The following is a 15,967-nucleotide window of genomic DNA, read 5'->3' as shown; positions in this document are numbered from 1 at the left end:
CCCATTCTAATAAGGATTATTGTTTTTTTTTGGGGCGGGGGGGGGGGGAGCGGGGATATAATAAGCATGGGTGTGGCGTCAATGTATATTGCGCATGAGAAAATTTAGGTGTATTATATCAATATATAGGTCATAATAATATATACTTCTCGTACAATGCTTGAACGGCGGTTCATATATATTATGTGGCACACTTAAGGTGAAAAATAACAAGATGGTCCAGCCAACTCAACTCAACATGAGAGCCACATGAACTCACACATGGAGACAGCTATCTCTCTAACAACATGCATGTGCTCGCTTTTGTTTCCTTTTCGTTGATCTTCGACATTATAATGTTGACGTTTTGGCAAGGAGATACACATACAATGCGCACTTGATGAAGGAAACAAAGTATTTTACATAAGCACCCCATAGATTATATAGAATAGATCGAAGGTTCACGCAGGCACTAAAAGTACATGAGTGGCGAAGATTATGAAAATGTCATCAACTCTTCTAAAGAAGGGCAGGCATCGACTACCGTGCCCCCCCTTCGTCTGATAAACTACCGTGTCATGTTATCAAAAATACCTATGTATGAGGCAGTCTACTATTAAATATACAAACTCATATGAAATTTTAGTTAGACTCGCCTCACACCTGCCACATTGGACCTGACCTCTGACGTGGATGCCACTTCGAGTTAGATTAGCAGTGAAATCCACTTTTGCACCATGGAACATGAAACGTGGCCATGTTCCTGTTTCCAGGCTGCGTTGGAACCTGCTGTTTAGTTTCCGTTAGAAGAAGGAAATGGATTCATATAATCATTTCGATCTTCTGATGCGGCAGAAAATCAGATTCGGTGTTGCTTGATATACCGTGCAAATTATGGAGTCAAATGAGATGGGTTGGAGGCTCGGAGATCAAGAGATGCTGATATGACATATCCTCCAAATCAAGCACGTCAGAGGCAAGGTGGGGTCTCTGTGTATGTGTGTGTATATATAGAGGCGGCCGGCCCTGTGGGGTCTGGAGTTTTTGGAGGAGCTTCGGATCTCTGTGCACCCTCGGCGTGATAGAGTATTGCCAGCACAGAACAGAGCTGAACTGATCTAGCTGCTGCATGCATGGAAGAAGGTGAAGAGGTATATGTGGACTGGAGAGGGAATGCGGTGGACGAGAGGAGGCACGGAGGCATCAGGGCAACGGTCTTCCTCTACGGTAAGCTGTCGCAACCTTTCTTGAACACTGCTTCATCAGGACTCCAGTGGTTGGTCTGTTTCTTGAACTGCTTCATTCCTGTTCCATGCAAAAGTACTGCACGATCAAGCTGTCGCAAGCTTTGTTTCTCTAGAAAAAGTCCATTGCATCCACCCCCAACCCCAATCCCAGATTCCTCGGTCCTTAAAAAAATGGAAATCTCACGCCCCGTAGAAATTCAACAATTTCAAATTTAACCAAATAGATACAAAAAAATGCTAATATTTATGATGCACTAAATTAACCACCGAAAGATAGATCGTTGCCCAACCTTAGTGTCTTGTACATCCATTTCGTGTTCATAACTGCAACCTTGCACACGTAGCGAGAAATTAAAGTCATATAAACATAGCAGTATAAGAAAGAAAAGCATCTGAGTAGCTATAGATCTAGTTTTCTCTCTCATTCATTTATATCTAGATCTCGAGAGAAAAACCACCTACATCGAGTAAAAGAGAGAAGATGAAAGTTGGAGAGTAAGAATCAACCTCTTGCAATGACCCCATCACCAAATCCAAGGGCAAACCCCCCTCTAACAATTAGCCGAGGAAGTTACTTTAGGACAACCCCTCTGATTACCGAGGCGGTTTTTTATGTGACCCGTCTTGCTGGGCCGGCAGCTCGTCCACGGTTAACCGAGGTGGGCCGTTGGCCCAACCGTCTCCAAGGCAGTTTTTAAAACACCTCCCATAAGATTTTTTTGACGAGGCATTCCCCACCTGAATTCATATATTGGTCCAAAACAACTCGTTATATAGTTTTACAAGATATATTGTATAATTTTAGACGCCCAACACATGGGCGAACCGTGGCATAACTAAAGGTATACCAAAAGAGAAGAAAGTACAACAAGGCACAAGAACTCTTCAATGGTACCTCCGGGAGGTAAATGACGCCACAACGTAATCATCGTTGCCCAAGGAGCAAGAAGTGACTCCACATGACCTTGCCAAGACTTTCACCCGAGCCTTGCATCGAGAATTGAGTGGGCCAATCTATAAGACGACAACAAGAGGTTCTTCAATGATGCCTTCAAGAAGGAGTTTCTAGTCAATGACCTAGAATTATCGAACTGAGCTTTCGCCCAGAACCTTTGCCAGAAAACCTGTTAATCCACCGGAGCCGAAGGAAGGCGCACCGGCACCTGTTAACCCACCGGAACCGAAGGAAGGCGCACTGGCAAGCGTATATGCTTGGAAATATGGGGAGGGGGGGGGGGTTGCTAGCTGCCGCCACACTGCACGGAGCTATTTTCGGACTCGCCTGCGATAGTGGGAGGCGCACACTGACTTCGTCCTCGCCTGGACGGAGTGGTGTTGGTGTTGAGGGCTGTCGGCCGCCACCACACCGCACGGAGCCGTTTCCAGACTCGCCAACGACAGTGGGAGGCGCGCATCGGCAAGCGATCACGCCTGGAAGTAGGGGGTTTCGTGGCCGCCACCACATCGTGCGGAGCCATTCTTGGACTCCCCCGCGATGGTAGGAGGCGTGCACTGGCAAGCGTCTACCGATCGCTGCCACACCGTGCGGAGCCGTTCTTGGACTCGCCTGTGACTGTTGGAGGCGTGCACCAACAAGCGTGTGTCGGCCGTCGCCACGCCATGCGGAGTCATTCCCAGACTCACCCGTGATGGTGGGAGGCGAGCACACCCATGGACGCACAGCTAGCCCCGCCGTCGGCAAGACTGTGGCCAAACTGCGTGCACCGCGCCACTACTAGACCACTGCAAAATGAGAGCGAAGAATAAAACGGACACACTGCCCCACCACCGGCTCGCCCACAGCCAAACTGCGTGCCTCGCTCCACTGCAGGGCCACACCCAGCCCTGCCTTCGACCAGCCGACAAGCCAGCCAGCCATCTGGCCGGCCAACAGTCGGCCAACAAGCCAGCCAGCTGCTGGGCCTAGCCAAACAGATCTGGCCTCCGTCCAACAGCCAGCTGGGGAGGCCGTCTGCCACCAGCCATCTGCTTGAGCAGACAAGCACGCAGTGGAGGTCGTCTGCCACCAGCCATCTGCTTGAGCAGACAAGCACGCGGCCCGTCCTGGGCGCTACCGGCCCCAACCCCACGATGCATCGAGTTGGAGGGGTTGAGGCTTCATCCCATGACTAGGCTCTGGAAGGAGGCATCCTAGAGGGGAAGGAGGCGGGGACAACGCCCAACGGCCACCAGGCTACGCCGGTGCGAGAAGGGCGTGGATCCACACGTGTGGGGACGGATCCATGCCCCCCATAGCCGGACCTGCCTTGACGCCGTCTTAATCTGTTGTTGGCCATCGATCCATGGACAGCAATGGAAGTAGGAAGAGATGGGAGTGAACGAGCAGATGAGGGGGAGGCGGTGCACGAGTAGACACCTTTTTGAGCGCTACTACAGGCCGCGCACACACCAAATGGTGGCAGCAGCGGTCGGAGATGAGCACGGCAAGGGCCTCTGGCTAGCGGTAGCAGGCGCCCCTCCCGTCCCCTGGGAGGCAACGCGGAGGGTACTGGACCGGTTGCCCCATAAGTTTTTTTAGTAGTGATATTTGTATAACAGATCTATTTAAAGATACAAATATCGATACTATTTTCTACTCCATACATTCAAAATTATAAGACATTTTGTCTTTTCTAGATTCATAGTTTATCTAGAAATGCCTCTGCTACTGACCATGAGTTTCATGTCTGGGGAGGGATGGTAAGGTAAAGATTTAGTGATAGCTCTTCCAAATATATATGACCCTAAGCCATTTCTCGTTACAAAGGGGGGGGGGGTAGATTCCTTATTAGTGACTACAACTGAGGGAAGCTTTCCTGTTGATAAGGGAACCCTTAAGTACATGCGAGGAAACTTTACCAAAGTGCATGAATAATGATCTCTTGCACTAGGGTGACGTGCTGATCGCAACAAATCGGTGGTAACCTACATTTGACAAGGTTGCACAAGATACCGGAGGCACCCTAAAAAATCTATGGTGCCCTTCATAACATTCAGGGGTCATTGATCACAGGGTAGAAATACAACCAAGTCATCCGTGACAATGTTTGATGGCTTTAGGTCACAAGGGTTGGAGTAGGAGTTAGTCATCCAACTTTTTTTTGACCGAAGTCAGCAAGGGAAACCTCAGCCTATTTTTTTAATAATGCAGACCTGTTTAAGTTCGCTCCCACGGGGGTCGAACCCAAGTTTGCTAGTGCTACTTAGGTGCTCTAACCACTAGGCTAGAGGCCCTTTCGCTGATCATGGCATTCAAACATTCCATGACTAGCGGAAAGAGAATGGGGGATAGAGGGTCACCTTGTTTCAAGCCCCTCACATAGCAAATCCTACAACCTGGGTTCATGAATGGAGATTTTGGTGTTAGCTGCCAAGAGGAGAATGAAAGTGGAAACGCCAGGCAATGAAGGTTTTCCATTCGCTCTAGATTGGTCATTTTGTCTACCTTGTTCTTTTTTTCTCAAAAACTGGTTGTTTAGCCTAGCCATGCAGACAATACTTTTGTGCAGATGTTGGTTGACATGCACTTCTGAGCCAGGTACAAACAAACAATTTCAGTTGACTCTTATGTCTATTTGCAGTTTTGTTCATGATAAGAAGCTGCTCTAATAGCTCAAACTTCAGTATGGTGGCCTATTTGCATGGCATGTTGCATCTAGACATTGTGACCTCATCAACTGTGATAAGCTACCTAGTTGGCACCGTGATGATATCTGCTGCTGCGATGAACTTCATCTCTGATGCGTGTATCAAGCGAACCACTGCTATATTTGTATTTGGCCCATGTGTGGTCCTGGTAATTTACTTCTCAAGCTCTAATTTTTGTTAGATAATCGATCACTATTATTGTTGCTATCAAACAAAACTATTCATGTTTTGGCTACAATGTTGAAATAGAGCGATTAAAGCAAAGCACACCATGTTGATTATTCAGTTTTTTCTTTTAAGCTATACAATAAGTATTATACAAGATAGACGTAATATAGTAGTTTATTCCATGAAAAAATTTATTGTACACAAATATCAAGTGCTCTATATATTTTTTCTTTTGAAGCTACAAAATTAAAAGAACAAATGTTAAGTTATAAATAATCTTCTGTTGGACGATGCAGGGTTATATGTTGCTAGCTCTGCAAGCCCATTTTCCTTCACTTCATCCTGAAATTTGTGCCATTGACAAAGAGCCAAACAATTGTGAGGCAGCTCAAGGTTGGAATTTGACACTGCTCTACTTGAGCTTGTTAATCTTTGCTATTGGGGAGGGCTGCATGCGTGCTTGCATACCATCCCTTGGTGGAGATCAATTCAGCAATAGTGACCCAAAGAAATCACAGCTCCAGAGTATGTTCTTGACCAGGCTTAAGTTTACAAACTCTCTTGGAGCTATTATTGGATTGGCCTTCTTAGTGTGGATTGAGAATAACTTGGGTTGGGACATCGGATTTATGATGTGTGCCCTTATTGTTCTTGTTGGGCTGCTTGTGGCAGCCAGTGGATATCCTTTCTATCGCATGCAGAAGCCTAGTGGAAGTCCTCTAACTAGAACATTGCAGGTAAAAGTTCATACATCAAACATATCATATAGAATGTACTTATACAATTGCAATTTAATATTTGTGTTAATTTTTTTATTGAACACGCAAGAGGCCTACCATTTCATTTTTTATTGAACACGCAAGAGGCGTACGATTTCATTAATAGGTAGAAAAGGTGGTTTGAATACATACACATTTCCGTGTCTTGGGTTAGTTTTTTTTACATTCGCGCCCTTTTAATTAGATAAAAACAACATAGGTTTGCTAATATTCTAGAAGAGAGCTCAACGCCTTGGCTCCTGCTAATATTCTAGTATTTGTGTTAGTTATAATAACTAATATAAAGATTTCAATATGTAAATACTTGCTAATGCTTATTAATACTGAAAGGTCATTTCGTCCCATATTTCTATTTTTAAACTATAACTAGCCAATGATTACTCATAAGCAACAAAGGAATTCAATAGACCTTTTCTAGGTATGGATATAAAATTAACTTACATCTGTTATCAAGATCACCTGGTTTGTACTACAATTTGAAGATAAAACGTGAAAAGTTGGACTCACAGAGGTTCTCAAGTTCTGTCACACTGGCACTGCTGCAGGTTCTTATCATTTCATCAAATAAGAAGGCAGTTGCCAATGTAGATGTCATTGAGCTACAAGAAACCAATACACAAGATCATGTTTTCAAATTTGGGTAAGTTTCATTGTTCAGGTTTTCATGGAACTTATGCTTCTTTAATTTAACAAAAAAGAACTTTTTTGTGGATAAAAAGTTACCATTTTTGTAGCAGGACATAGCAATACCATGCCAGTTGTCAATTGTAATCCCCCCACACACAAAGACCCCAAACAATTGTTGAACAAGGTCTGGATACATGAGAAGATAAAACTAACAACCCAATTTGTTTTGCAGAACCAATCAAGCTGATGAAACCAAGGTCCTCATTCAGATGCTTCCAGTTTTCATTAGTTGCTTTCTTGTCTACTTGCCATTCACGCTGCTAATGACATTATCCATACAAGTTGGTCGTGCAATGGACAAAGGTGCAGGCGTCATCCAGATACCCTCTGCCTCTCTCATTGCAATCCCAACAACATTCCACGTGCTGATGCAACCATGCTACAGCAGAATCTTGACAATTCTGCTGAGAAGAACCACAGGACATGAGCATGGGGTCACCCCACTGCAGCGTATTGGTGCTGGATCAATTTGTGGGATCGCAGCGGCATGCGTCGCCACATTAGTGGAAGCAAGAAGATTGAATGTTGCAAAGCAGCAGGGGTTAACATCGATAGGAACTGGTGTGCCAATGTCTATCTTCTGGCTGGTAATCCAGTTCTTCCTGCTAAGCATCATGGACATAGCATCCTTTGGTGGACTAATTGAGTTCATCGAGAGTGAGGCGCCTTCGACAATGAAGCCAATTGCACCAGCAGTACAATCCTGTATAGCTGGATTGGCTGCCTGGTCATGTAGCGGCTTCATTCAGCTTGTAAACAGAATGACAAGGAGTGGGAATGGTGGTGGAGGATGGCTGGATGGAACAAATTTCAACAAAACACGCCTTGATCATTTCTTTTTGTTGTTGGGAGCCTTTGAGCTATTGGCCTTGATAAATTACACTTTCTGGGCCAGGAGATATGCTAGGAAGCTACGACGTATCAGTACTGTCGAAACACATGAGGACGACACAAGACATTAAACACAAACATAAGTATGTCGTAAAGGCCACCCAGGTTTGATGTTTTCTCTTCAAAAAGCCAATTTTGATGACTTTTAATACTTAAACCATAGATATTACATGGAGTGTAGTGTAACAAAGAAATTACACAATCTCCGTGACTCCGTCAGTCAAAATAGAGGGTTCGCTAGTAAGGCCGGAGTTACCAACGGCCTAACCAATGTGCTATACGGTGGAATTCTCTGCAGCTGCAAGAAGTGTTATCTCATCTCGCTCAATAAAAAGAACTATTATCTCGTAGCGCACAATCCCACTGAGTAATCACTTCTCTCAACCCTTCTTTAGCCACCATTTCCAGAGAATAAAATGAAATCAAACGAAGACCAAATTTGTGGTGGCCATCTTGCAAAGGGGTGCCAAAATCTAGCCACCCTTTAGTTCTTTTATTTTCTCAAGATAACATGTTTGCTTTTTTTTCTTTCCTTATATAAATATTGTTTTCGCCAAAAATGGCTTGATGTTCCAAGGAGGGAAGGATGTTAGCATGGACTTAAGGCTTTGTTTAGTTCACCCAAAAAACCAAAATTTTTTTCAAGATTTCCCGTTACATCGAATCTTGCGGCATATGCATGAAGCATTAAATATAGATAAAAACAAAAACTAATTGCACAGTTTGCCTGTAAATCACGAGACGAATCTTTTAAGCCTAGTTACTTTATAATTGGACAATGTTTGTCAAATAAAAACGAAAGTGCTACGGTGTTAAAATTCAAAAAAAAATCTAAATAATGCCTTAGAGTGGGCCAGCTAGGGGCCTATATGTAAAAATAGATGACATGGTAATAACCTGCAAAGGTGTAAATATTAAATTTTCAGTTATAAATCGATCCAAATGGATGGTTTTGTAAAGAAAATATTAGATTGTATTTAACAATTGTGTTTTCAAAATAGCACTATCTTGAATAAAAAGAATATTATTTGTAAAATTATTTAGTTAAAATTTAAAAATTATAAACAACTAATAATTATTACATTATTTAGTTTTAAAACATGCAAACTATGTAAATTTATTACTATATTTCTCAAACGCAAATAAATTTCTATCCTCTCCGGGAACCTAGCACTGTTCGACACAGTTCTCCAACATTGTTTATGTTGCTCCCCGTTCCCCACGCAGCAAAGCACACGCTGGTAGGAAAAAAAAAGATCATACAAATGGTTCGGCTTGTTCCTTAGCAAGGACGGAGCCATCCAATGAGGATTGGCTAAGCTTGCTTGTGCTCCTCATGGTAGAGTATTTTTTTAATTATCCGTTTTATTATTATTTCAGAATGTGATCGGGATTAAAGGCCTGTTTGATTTGCTTGGTTAAAATTTACCGTCCGTCACATCGAATATTTGGATACATGTATAAAGTATTAAATATAAATTATTTATGAAACTTAAAACATAGCTTGAGAGTAATTTGAGAGACGAATTTTTTAAGTCTAATTAGATAATAATTATCAAATAAGACGAAAGTGCTACAATATACGTTAAACTTTAACACTCCAAACCAAGCAACCCCTAAACTATGTGTCAATACCTAGCAGGATCGGACTGAGTATTTAAAACACCTGCAAAAATCTGTTGCTGTTCGATTCTGCAGTAAGAGCGGTAACGTTAGCGCCAGCAGTTACACTTACACCTTACATATTATTTATGGTATTTTACTGATATGGTAGTATATTTATTGAAGAAAGAGGTATAAAAAATAAGACTCCAAGTCTTATTTAGACTCTAAGTCCACATTATTTGAGATAATAAATAACTTTAGACTCTATGATAGAGTCTGCATTGTGAGTGCCCTTAGGGCGTCCGCAATGGTGTTTAAATTGCTAGCTATTTGATCTCTAGGAATAATGTTATTAGCTCTCAATGATAATTTATAAATAGCTAGCTTAGAAAGTCGCTAGCTATTAGGAAGTCGCTAGCTATTGTAGAGAGTATTGTGAGAGAGTTATTTCTAGAAAATCGTGCTAGATTAGCTATTTATGAGTCGCTAGCTATTTGATTTCTCTCTTCGATAGCCAATGAAAGTGCTATTTTTTTATTATTTTTATACATCATCTCACTAGCTATTTGTAAAGTGCTATTGAGAGCCAATAGAATTTCTCTTAGCTAGCTAGTATTTGTTAACTATTGTGGATGGCCTTAAGAAGTAACGATTAATACCTTTTGTTTGGTTAACGTTAATGGATAGCCCTGTAAACTGATTATTATATATACAGACCAGAGGTAATTGTGTTGACCAGAGGTTTCAAAACAGGGTCTCGTTTAGTTCCGAAAAAATTTCGGATTTCGGCACTGTAGTATTTTTATTTTTATTTGACAAATATTATCTAATTATAGATTAACTATACTTAAAAGATTTATCTCGTGATTTACAGGCAAATTGTGCAATTAGTTTTTATTTTTATCTATATCTAATGCTTCGTGCATATAATCTAAGATTTGATGTGACGAGAAATTTTGAAAAGTTTTTGATTTTCGGGGTCAACGCCAGGATTTGATACGAAGAATTACAGTGGAAATTGTGATATTCCGAGTTGGAGACCCGTTTGCCTGTGGGCCGCCTCTCGCCGCCCAGGCGCCGCCAGGCCCGCTCGCGTCGCCACCGTGAATTCCACGCGCCCAGCCGAGGTGCCATGTTGCTTGGAGCTATGCAGTGTCAGACCGTCTTCAATCGGAGCTACCGGGCCGTGGCGCTGGTCCGCATCCACCTCGCGCTGCTACCAGAAGCTGAAGAGCCGCCGTGATGGCCGTGCTAGCCAAACGCCCGTATGGGCATCCGCTTCGCGGATTCGAGTTTCTCCGTCGGGTCGGGCACGGCGGTGACGGGTGGCCGGCCATCGGGCCATTCCTCCATCGGGCCATTCCTTCCTCTTCGTCCCCTGCGACCCCTTGATACCTCTTCCTGCCTGCGCACTGTTCAAAATGTGTATGCATTTCTTATATTAATAGATTGTGACCAATTTCATTTGATCTATTCCTTCAGCGTGTTTGCAATGACTGCAGCTGCAGAGGACAATAACATGAGAACCGAGAGCATGATGAAACGACTACTTGAACTGATGTCATGGGGAGATGGCGAACTAGGGAGTAGGGACTGTAGCAACTACTGAACTAGCGAGAAGCTCGGTTACATTGCCTATGTGTAACGTGCTGGAAATTGATTTAATGTTGCCTATATTCTTCTGGGAGAGGACTTATTCGGCAGCTAGCCAACAACTGATCTTGCGTCCAAGACTTATCGACCCAGGTATTGTTAATGGCAATTGAACTAAACTTTGTTATCCGATTGCTTGTGTTGTGCCGTTTTGTCAGAACTTGCATTTGTTTTTGTCCGAAATTAATTATTTACTAGTCTTCGTCTTTGGAAACAATATGTTCTGGGGCAGCAGTTGTTTCTTTTGTTGTAACATTGTAGACATTTATTACTCATTAAGTATTTTGGCATGTGGAAAGCAATGTTTGCTATACATTAGCACTTGCAGACCTCCCTCATTGTAAAATATTCCTGAGTTTTGTCCCTTGATGTTAACGAATGCTTGCTGTGTCCAAATTTCAGTCAGCAGGAAGCAGGTAAGAAATCAACAGCGTTGGTAGTGGGTACACTGGTGCTTGCTATAGCAACTGCATAAAATAGACCAGAATCTTTGGTTGATCCTGTTTTTGGTTGAAGCTACCACCTATTTAAGTTTCAAGGTTCATTCGCTTATTTGTAGATTCATACCCCCTCTTGTTTGTGAAAGAGGCTACAAGTAATCAAGAGGAAGACGGCAAACTTTCAGCAGTGTCATGTCAATTTGAGGCTCTGTAGAATGGAGAGGAAAACCCATCTACAGAGGATATTTGTGTGTTGGAGTCAGAGCAACATGGTCTATACTATAAATCTGTATGTTGTGTTCCTTGTTTGATCTATCTTTCCCGAATTATGTGATTAGTCATGGGAATAAGGACACCATCACCTTACCAGTTACCAGAAATCTATATCATGTATATTTGAACTAACTCCTTGCAATGACCATGAACTAAGCCAGGCGACTGTAACAAGAAGCTCACTGGTGCTGTTTCAGTGTTGAAAAAGATTTGATGTAGTTTATTTTCTGTTGGCAGAGGACTTCAGTAGCCAGCAAACAGATACTCTTGATTTCAGGACTTCCATTCTCAGGTATGCTGCTGGTTGCATTTTGATTTTTTTTCCTTGTTACTGCTATATCTTTCTAGCATATCTGGTAATTGTGCTTGTACACGACTAATTATTTATTTCGAATCCATCTTCTAAAACAATATCAGAGCATATCCTGTTCTGACATAAGCATATGTTTATTTTATTAGATTTCCGATTCTGATGTACCTACTTTCAGACATAAGCATATCATGTTCATAAGTTAAGCTGCAGTGCTATGCAGAGGAAGTTAGTTTGCAAAAGATTGACTATTGAATTTAAACTACGAATATCACACTCAGGATGATGGCACGCATATAGCAATGGATGCTTTTTTTCTCTTTTATTTCTTACTTAGAGACATCTCCCATTTGTGCATGCCTCAGATCTTTTATTAGTTTTAGTGCCTAGATTTCAGTCAGCAAGAAGTAGAAGCAATCGAACTCAACTTTAGTGTAGGTAGTTGGTACTATACAGTCTTGAGTAGCAATGGCATAAAATAGGCTAGAATCTCTGATTGATCACCCACTCCCTTTGAATTTTATAATACCCAGAGTTCGAAACCATATGCTTACTTATACCATCTTGTTTGCAAGGGATGCAATGGGCAAACAATAATCAAGAGGGAGAAGAAAATTTTCAGTGCCATGGCGAGTGGAGGGTTTGTGGACTGGAGAGGAAACCTCATCGGCAGACAGGTGCATGGAGGGGTTAAAGCAGCATGGTTTCTTCACTGTAAGTCTCTACACGCTAAGTTCCTTGTATGATGTGTCTTCCTGAATTATGTTTGCAGTCAATTGCACATGGGTCCTGGATGAGATAATTTCTTATATTCAAACTTCCTCTGCTCTATTTTTTCTCCTTTACAGTCCTGACATTTGTAATAAACATGGTGAATGTCCCAATTTTGCTGAATTTGGTCACCTACCTCCGAGGAACAATGCATATGGGAGTTTCGGACTCTGCAACTACAATCACTAATTTTGTTGGTGCCACCTCCGGATTTGCTTTGATAGGAGCTTTCCTCTCGGACTCTTACATCACTCGTTCTAGAACTATACTTCTCTTTGGTCCATTGGAGTTTCTGGTAATCTTCTTTCATGTTTTTTCCTACCAACTACAGCTTACAAAGATAGCTTGCATGTTCCATTGCTGTTACTAATGTGAACCTATCAATAGTAGAGAATGCGGTGATAGTTTAAATAGTTTTCACAACTACAGAAGTATCCTAATACTATGCTAAAGATTGCCTTCCGGCATTAGTTTTATTTCAGAAATTGACATCCAGCACATTCATTTCTATGCCCAGATCATCAGCTAACCTCTTAATGAAATACAGGCGACATTGATATGGATAGATCATCAGCTAATCTTCCTCACAGGCACAGACCACCCTTAGCTTTTATACAATACCCCAATTGATATGGATAGATTGCTGGGTTTAGGAGATACCGAGGCGTACTCACCCTCAAGATGAGGCTTTGAGCAACCTATTTTGTGGATTAGTTTTATTTCTTCCTTGATTACAAACTGATCTGCCAGACTAGATATGGCTCTAACCTCCTAACAAACCTGCTACTTCTCTTATTCAAAGACTAGTAAATAATTTGAAACAAACTCTTAAATGACCCAAACGAACTCAAAGTAGACACTTGTGGGCGCCAGCTACTCGCGACATGCATCCAGTGAAAACATCCACAACACCAATTGCAGATTGTCACAGAAATTTAGTTGGCAGAACAATAATCAATTTCACTTGAGTTGCTCTTATTTTGGTACAATTATACATGCTAGGATCTGATTATAGTAAACTGTGTGAAGCTGAATTTGTTGAAGTACTTTCCCAAAGCTCAAATGGAGATAGTTACAGATATAAACTGAATTTGTGTTAACTAAATTTCAGGTTATCTGGCTAGGTGGGAATGACCGTTGCATTTACTTTACTAAAACAGTGATAGGCTTTTAGTATTCGGGGAACAGTTGAACCTTAAAACTTTTTTTTTGAAAAAGGTGGCAGGAGCTTTGACTTTCAATTAAGAGGGGGTCGGAACTTACTGGAAACTCAAAACTCACTGGCTGCCTGCCTTGTTTTATTGAAGTTCAATTCATTGCAAGTTAAGATTACATGCTCTGGCATAGTCTTGAGTCTTGACAGTGGAAGTGTGAAGTCCACTTAGTTCTCTGATAGAATCTGTAACTGTTTCCATCAACAACAACAACAAAAACTTTTTTATTTGGAAGCAAGTTCGGATAGGCTAGAGATGAAACCCAACACTGTGGCCACAAAAGAAATGGTAGAAAAGAAAAAAAAACTAGTAATAGTAATCATAGTAGTGGTATGTGTGTATATATATATTATTTGTGATTAAGCATGCCCTTGTGCAGGGCTACGGATTGCTTGCATTGCAAGCCTACGTTCCATCACTTCATCCACCAACTTGTAACATTGAAGATGAACCAAGTAACTGCAAAGAGGCCCATGGTTGGAACGCTACACTGTTTTACACAGCCCTGTATATCAGTGCATTTGGTGAAGGTTGCATCCGTGCTTGCTTGCCATCTCTCGGAGCAGACCAGTTTGACCATGAAGTTCCCTCTGAGTCCCACCAACAGTCCAGCTTCTTTAACTGGTTCACCTTTGGGATCTCCTTTGGAGGTTTTGTGGGGCTAATTTTCATTGTGTGGCTTGAGAACTACAAGGGGTGGGACATTGCACTTGGCCTGTCTGCTATCCTAATTCTGCTTGGGTTGCTTGTGTTTGCGGCTGGCCTCCCTTTTTACCGCAACCAAGTACCTGAAGGAAGCCCTCTAGCTCGAATCCTGCAGGTTGAAAATCTAACCTCAATAATCGGCACATGTGTTCTAAATGTTAATTAACTGCAATCTTGCCTCTCTAGGTTCTTGTGGTTGCATTCAGAAATAGGAGGTTTGGGCTGCCTGAGGAGCTGGAAGAAGCACATGAAAGCAGTGCTGAGCGAGGCTCTACTAAAGCACTCTCCCAAACAAATAGCCTCAAGTAAGATTAGCAGAAGCACTTAACATTTTTCATTTGCACATTACTAGTTGTGTAGGGAGCATTGCCTTGTTTCTGGTATTTCCTCTCATAAACTATTATTCGGTGCATCTCGCCAGATTCCTCGATAAAGCTTGCATTAACCATGGCAAAGAAGGAGCCTGGTCACTTTGCAGTGTGACGAAGGTGGAGGAGACGAAGACTGTGCTCCGTATGCTTCCTCTGTTTGTCAGCTCCATGATCGGATATGTATCAAACCCTATCATCTTCACATTCACCGTGCAGCAAGGTGGCATGACAAACACAAGGCTGGGCAAGATCCATGTTTCCCCCGCGACACTCTTCATCATCCCCATCACCTTCCAAATGGTAATGCTTGCCATCTATGACCGATTCATTGTGCCATTCTTGCGCAGGCGCACAGGCTATGCCAGTGGCATCACCCATTTGCAGCGCATTGGCATAGGTTTCGCCTCCATGATACTTGCATCAGTCATCGCAGCAGTTGTTGAGAGAAAGAGAAAAGAAGCTGCAGTGCAGATGTCCCTGTTCTGGCTTGCGCCTCAGTTCTTCCTGCTGGGCGTGTCGGACGTGACTTCGTTTCCTGGGCTCCTTGAGTTCTTTAACAGTGAGGCGCCACGAGGCATGAAGTCCATCGCCACAGCCTTGTTCTGGTGTGAGATAGGGCTTGCTTCGTTGCTGGCCACCTTCCTGGTGCAAGCAGTGAACAGCATCACCAGGCATGGGCACTACGGAGGGTGGCTCGAGGGTTCAAGCCTGGACAGCAGCCAACTCGACCTGTTCTACTGGGTTGTGGCTGTTATCGGTTTGCTTGGTTTCCTTAACTACTTGTACTGGGCAAAGAAGTACGTCTACCGCCAGGATACACGCATCGTTGATGAGCCATCAGTTGATCAAGATTCACATTGAACTTCCACATTCGAACCGTTCTTTACTTCAGAAAGGTGAAGCTGGTTCTGGTTCACAGTGCCACTTATCAGTCAAGCTGCAAAGCAGTATCTGTATTTGGATTGTTAGTATAATTTCATCCATGATATTGTCACATCAATTGCGATACTGAACTCGATTATAATTAATAAATGCGGCACTCTTACGTCTCCAGAAATTGTTACAACAGAAATAAATAAAACTATTTTATATGAAGTCAAATGAAGAGGAACTTTGTACCGAGAGTTATATAGCTTAATGCGAGATGATTAGTATTTTATTTGAAACTATCTAGAATCCAATGATTTTATTTTAAGTTATCAAATTTTAAAATTTAAAATTTCCAA

General features: G+C 42.4%; 2 protein-coding genes across 4 annotated transcripts; both read left to right on the top strand.

Moving 5' to 3' along the window:
- On the top strand, positions 1,034-7,975 carry LOC8060185 (protein NRT1/ PTR FAMILY 4.6). The gene is made up of 5 exons (XM_002448054.2): positions 1,034-1,206; positions 4,808-5,022; positions 5,339-5,779; positions 6,367-6,461; positions 6,681-7,975. Exons 1-5 carry the CDS (start codon positions 1,113-1,115, stop codon positions 7,468-7,470), a joined length of 1,635 nt encoding a protein of 544 aa, XP_002448099.2. The 5' UTR covers positions 1,034-1,112; the 3' UTR covers positions 7,471-7,975.
- On the top strand, positions 10,059-15,780 carry LOC8060184 (protein NRT1/ PTR FAMILY 4.3). Of its 3 annotated transcripts, XM_021462638.1 has the most exons (9): positions 10,059-10,429; positions 10,507-10,750; positions 11,217-11,386; positions 11,608-11,662; positions 12,256-12,394; positions 12,529-12,746; positions 14,045-14,485; positions 14,557-14,675; positions 14,792-15,780. In XM_021462638.1, the coding sequence occupies exons 5-9, from the start codon at positions 12,307-12,309 to the stop codon at positions 15,600-15,602; spliced, it is 1,677 nt and encodes a 558-aa protein (XP_021318313.1). In that variant the 5' UTR covers positions 10,059-10,429; positions 10,507-10,750; positions 11,217-11,386; positions 11,608-11,662; positions 12,256-12,306; the 3' UTR covers positions 15,603-15,780. The 3 variants fall into 3 exon arrangements, with proteins under 3 accessions (XP_021318313.1, XP_021318314.1, XP_002448098.1); XM_021462639.1 differs by lacking the exon at positions 11,217-11,386; XM_002448053.2 differs by having other exon boundaries at positions 11,217-11,662.

This window comes from Sorghum bicolor, chromosome 6, assembly GCF_000003195.3.
Source record: "Sorghum bicolor cultivar BTx623 chromosome 6, Sorghum_bicolor_NCBIv3, whole genome shotgun sequence".
Taxonomy (NCBI): Eukaryota; Viridiplantae; Streptophyta; class Magnoliopsida; order Poales; family Poaceae; genus Sorghum; species Sorghum bicolor.
The sequence above is the reverse complement of the archived record's forward strand: the minus strand, read 5'-3'. Positions and strand labels throughout refer to the sequence as shown.

Coding starts and splice junctions, on each gene's coding strand:
- LOC8060185 (XM_002448054.2), top strand. CDS start 1,113: ATGGAAGAAGGTGAAGAGGTATATGTGGACTGGAGAGGGAATGCGGTG. Junction 1,207..4,807: donor GGCAACGGTCTTCCTCTACG/GTAAGCTGTCGC, acceptor GTCTATTTGCAG/TTTTGTTCATGATAAGAAGC. Junction 6,462..6,680: donor GATCATGTTTTCAAATTTGG/GTAAGTTTCATT, acceptor TTTGTTTTGCAG/AACCAATCAAGCTGATGAAA.
- LOC8060184 (XM_021462639.1), top strand. CDS start 12,307: ATGGCGAGTGGAGGGTTTGTGGACTGGAGAGGAAACCTCATCGGCAGA. Junction 12,395..12,528: donor AGCAGCATGGTTTCTTCACT/GTAAGTCTCTAC, acceptor TCTCCTTTACAG/TCCTGACATTTGTAATAAAC. Junction 14,676..14,791: donor TCCCAAACAAATAGCCTCAA/GTAAGATTAGCA, acceptor GCATCTCGCCAG/ATTCCTCGATAAAGCTTGCA.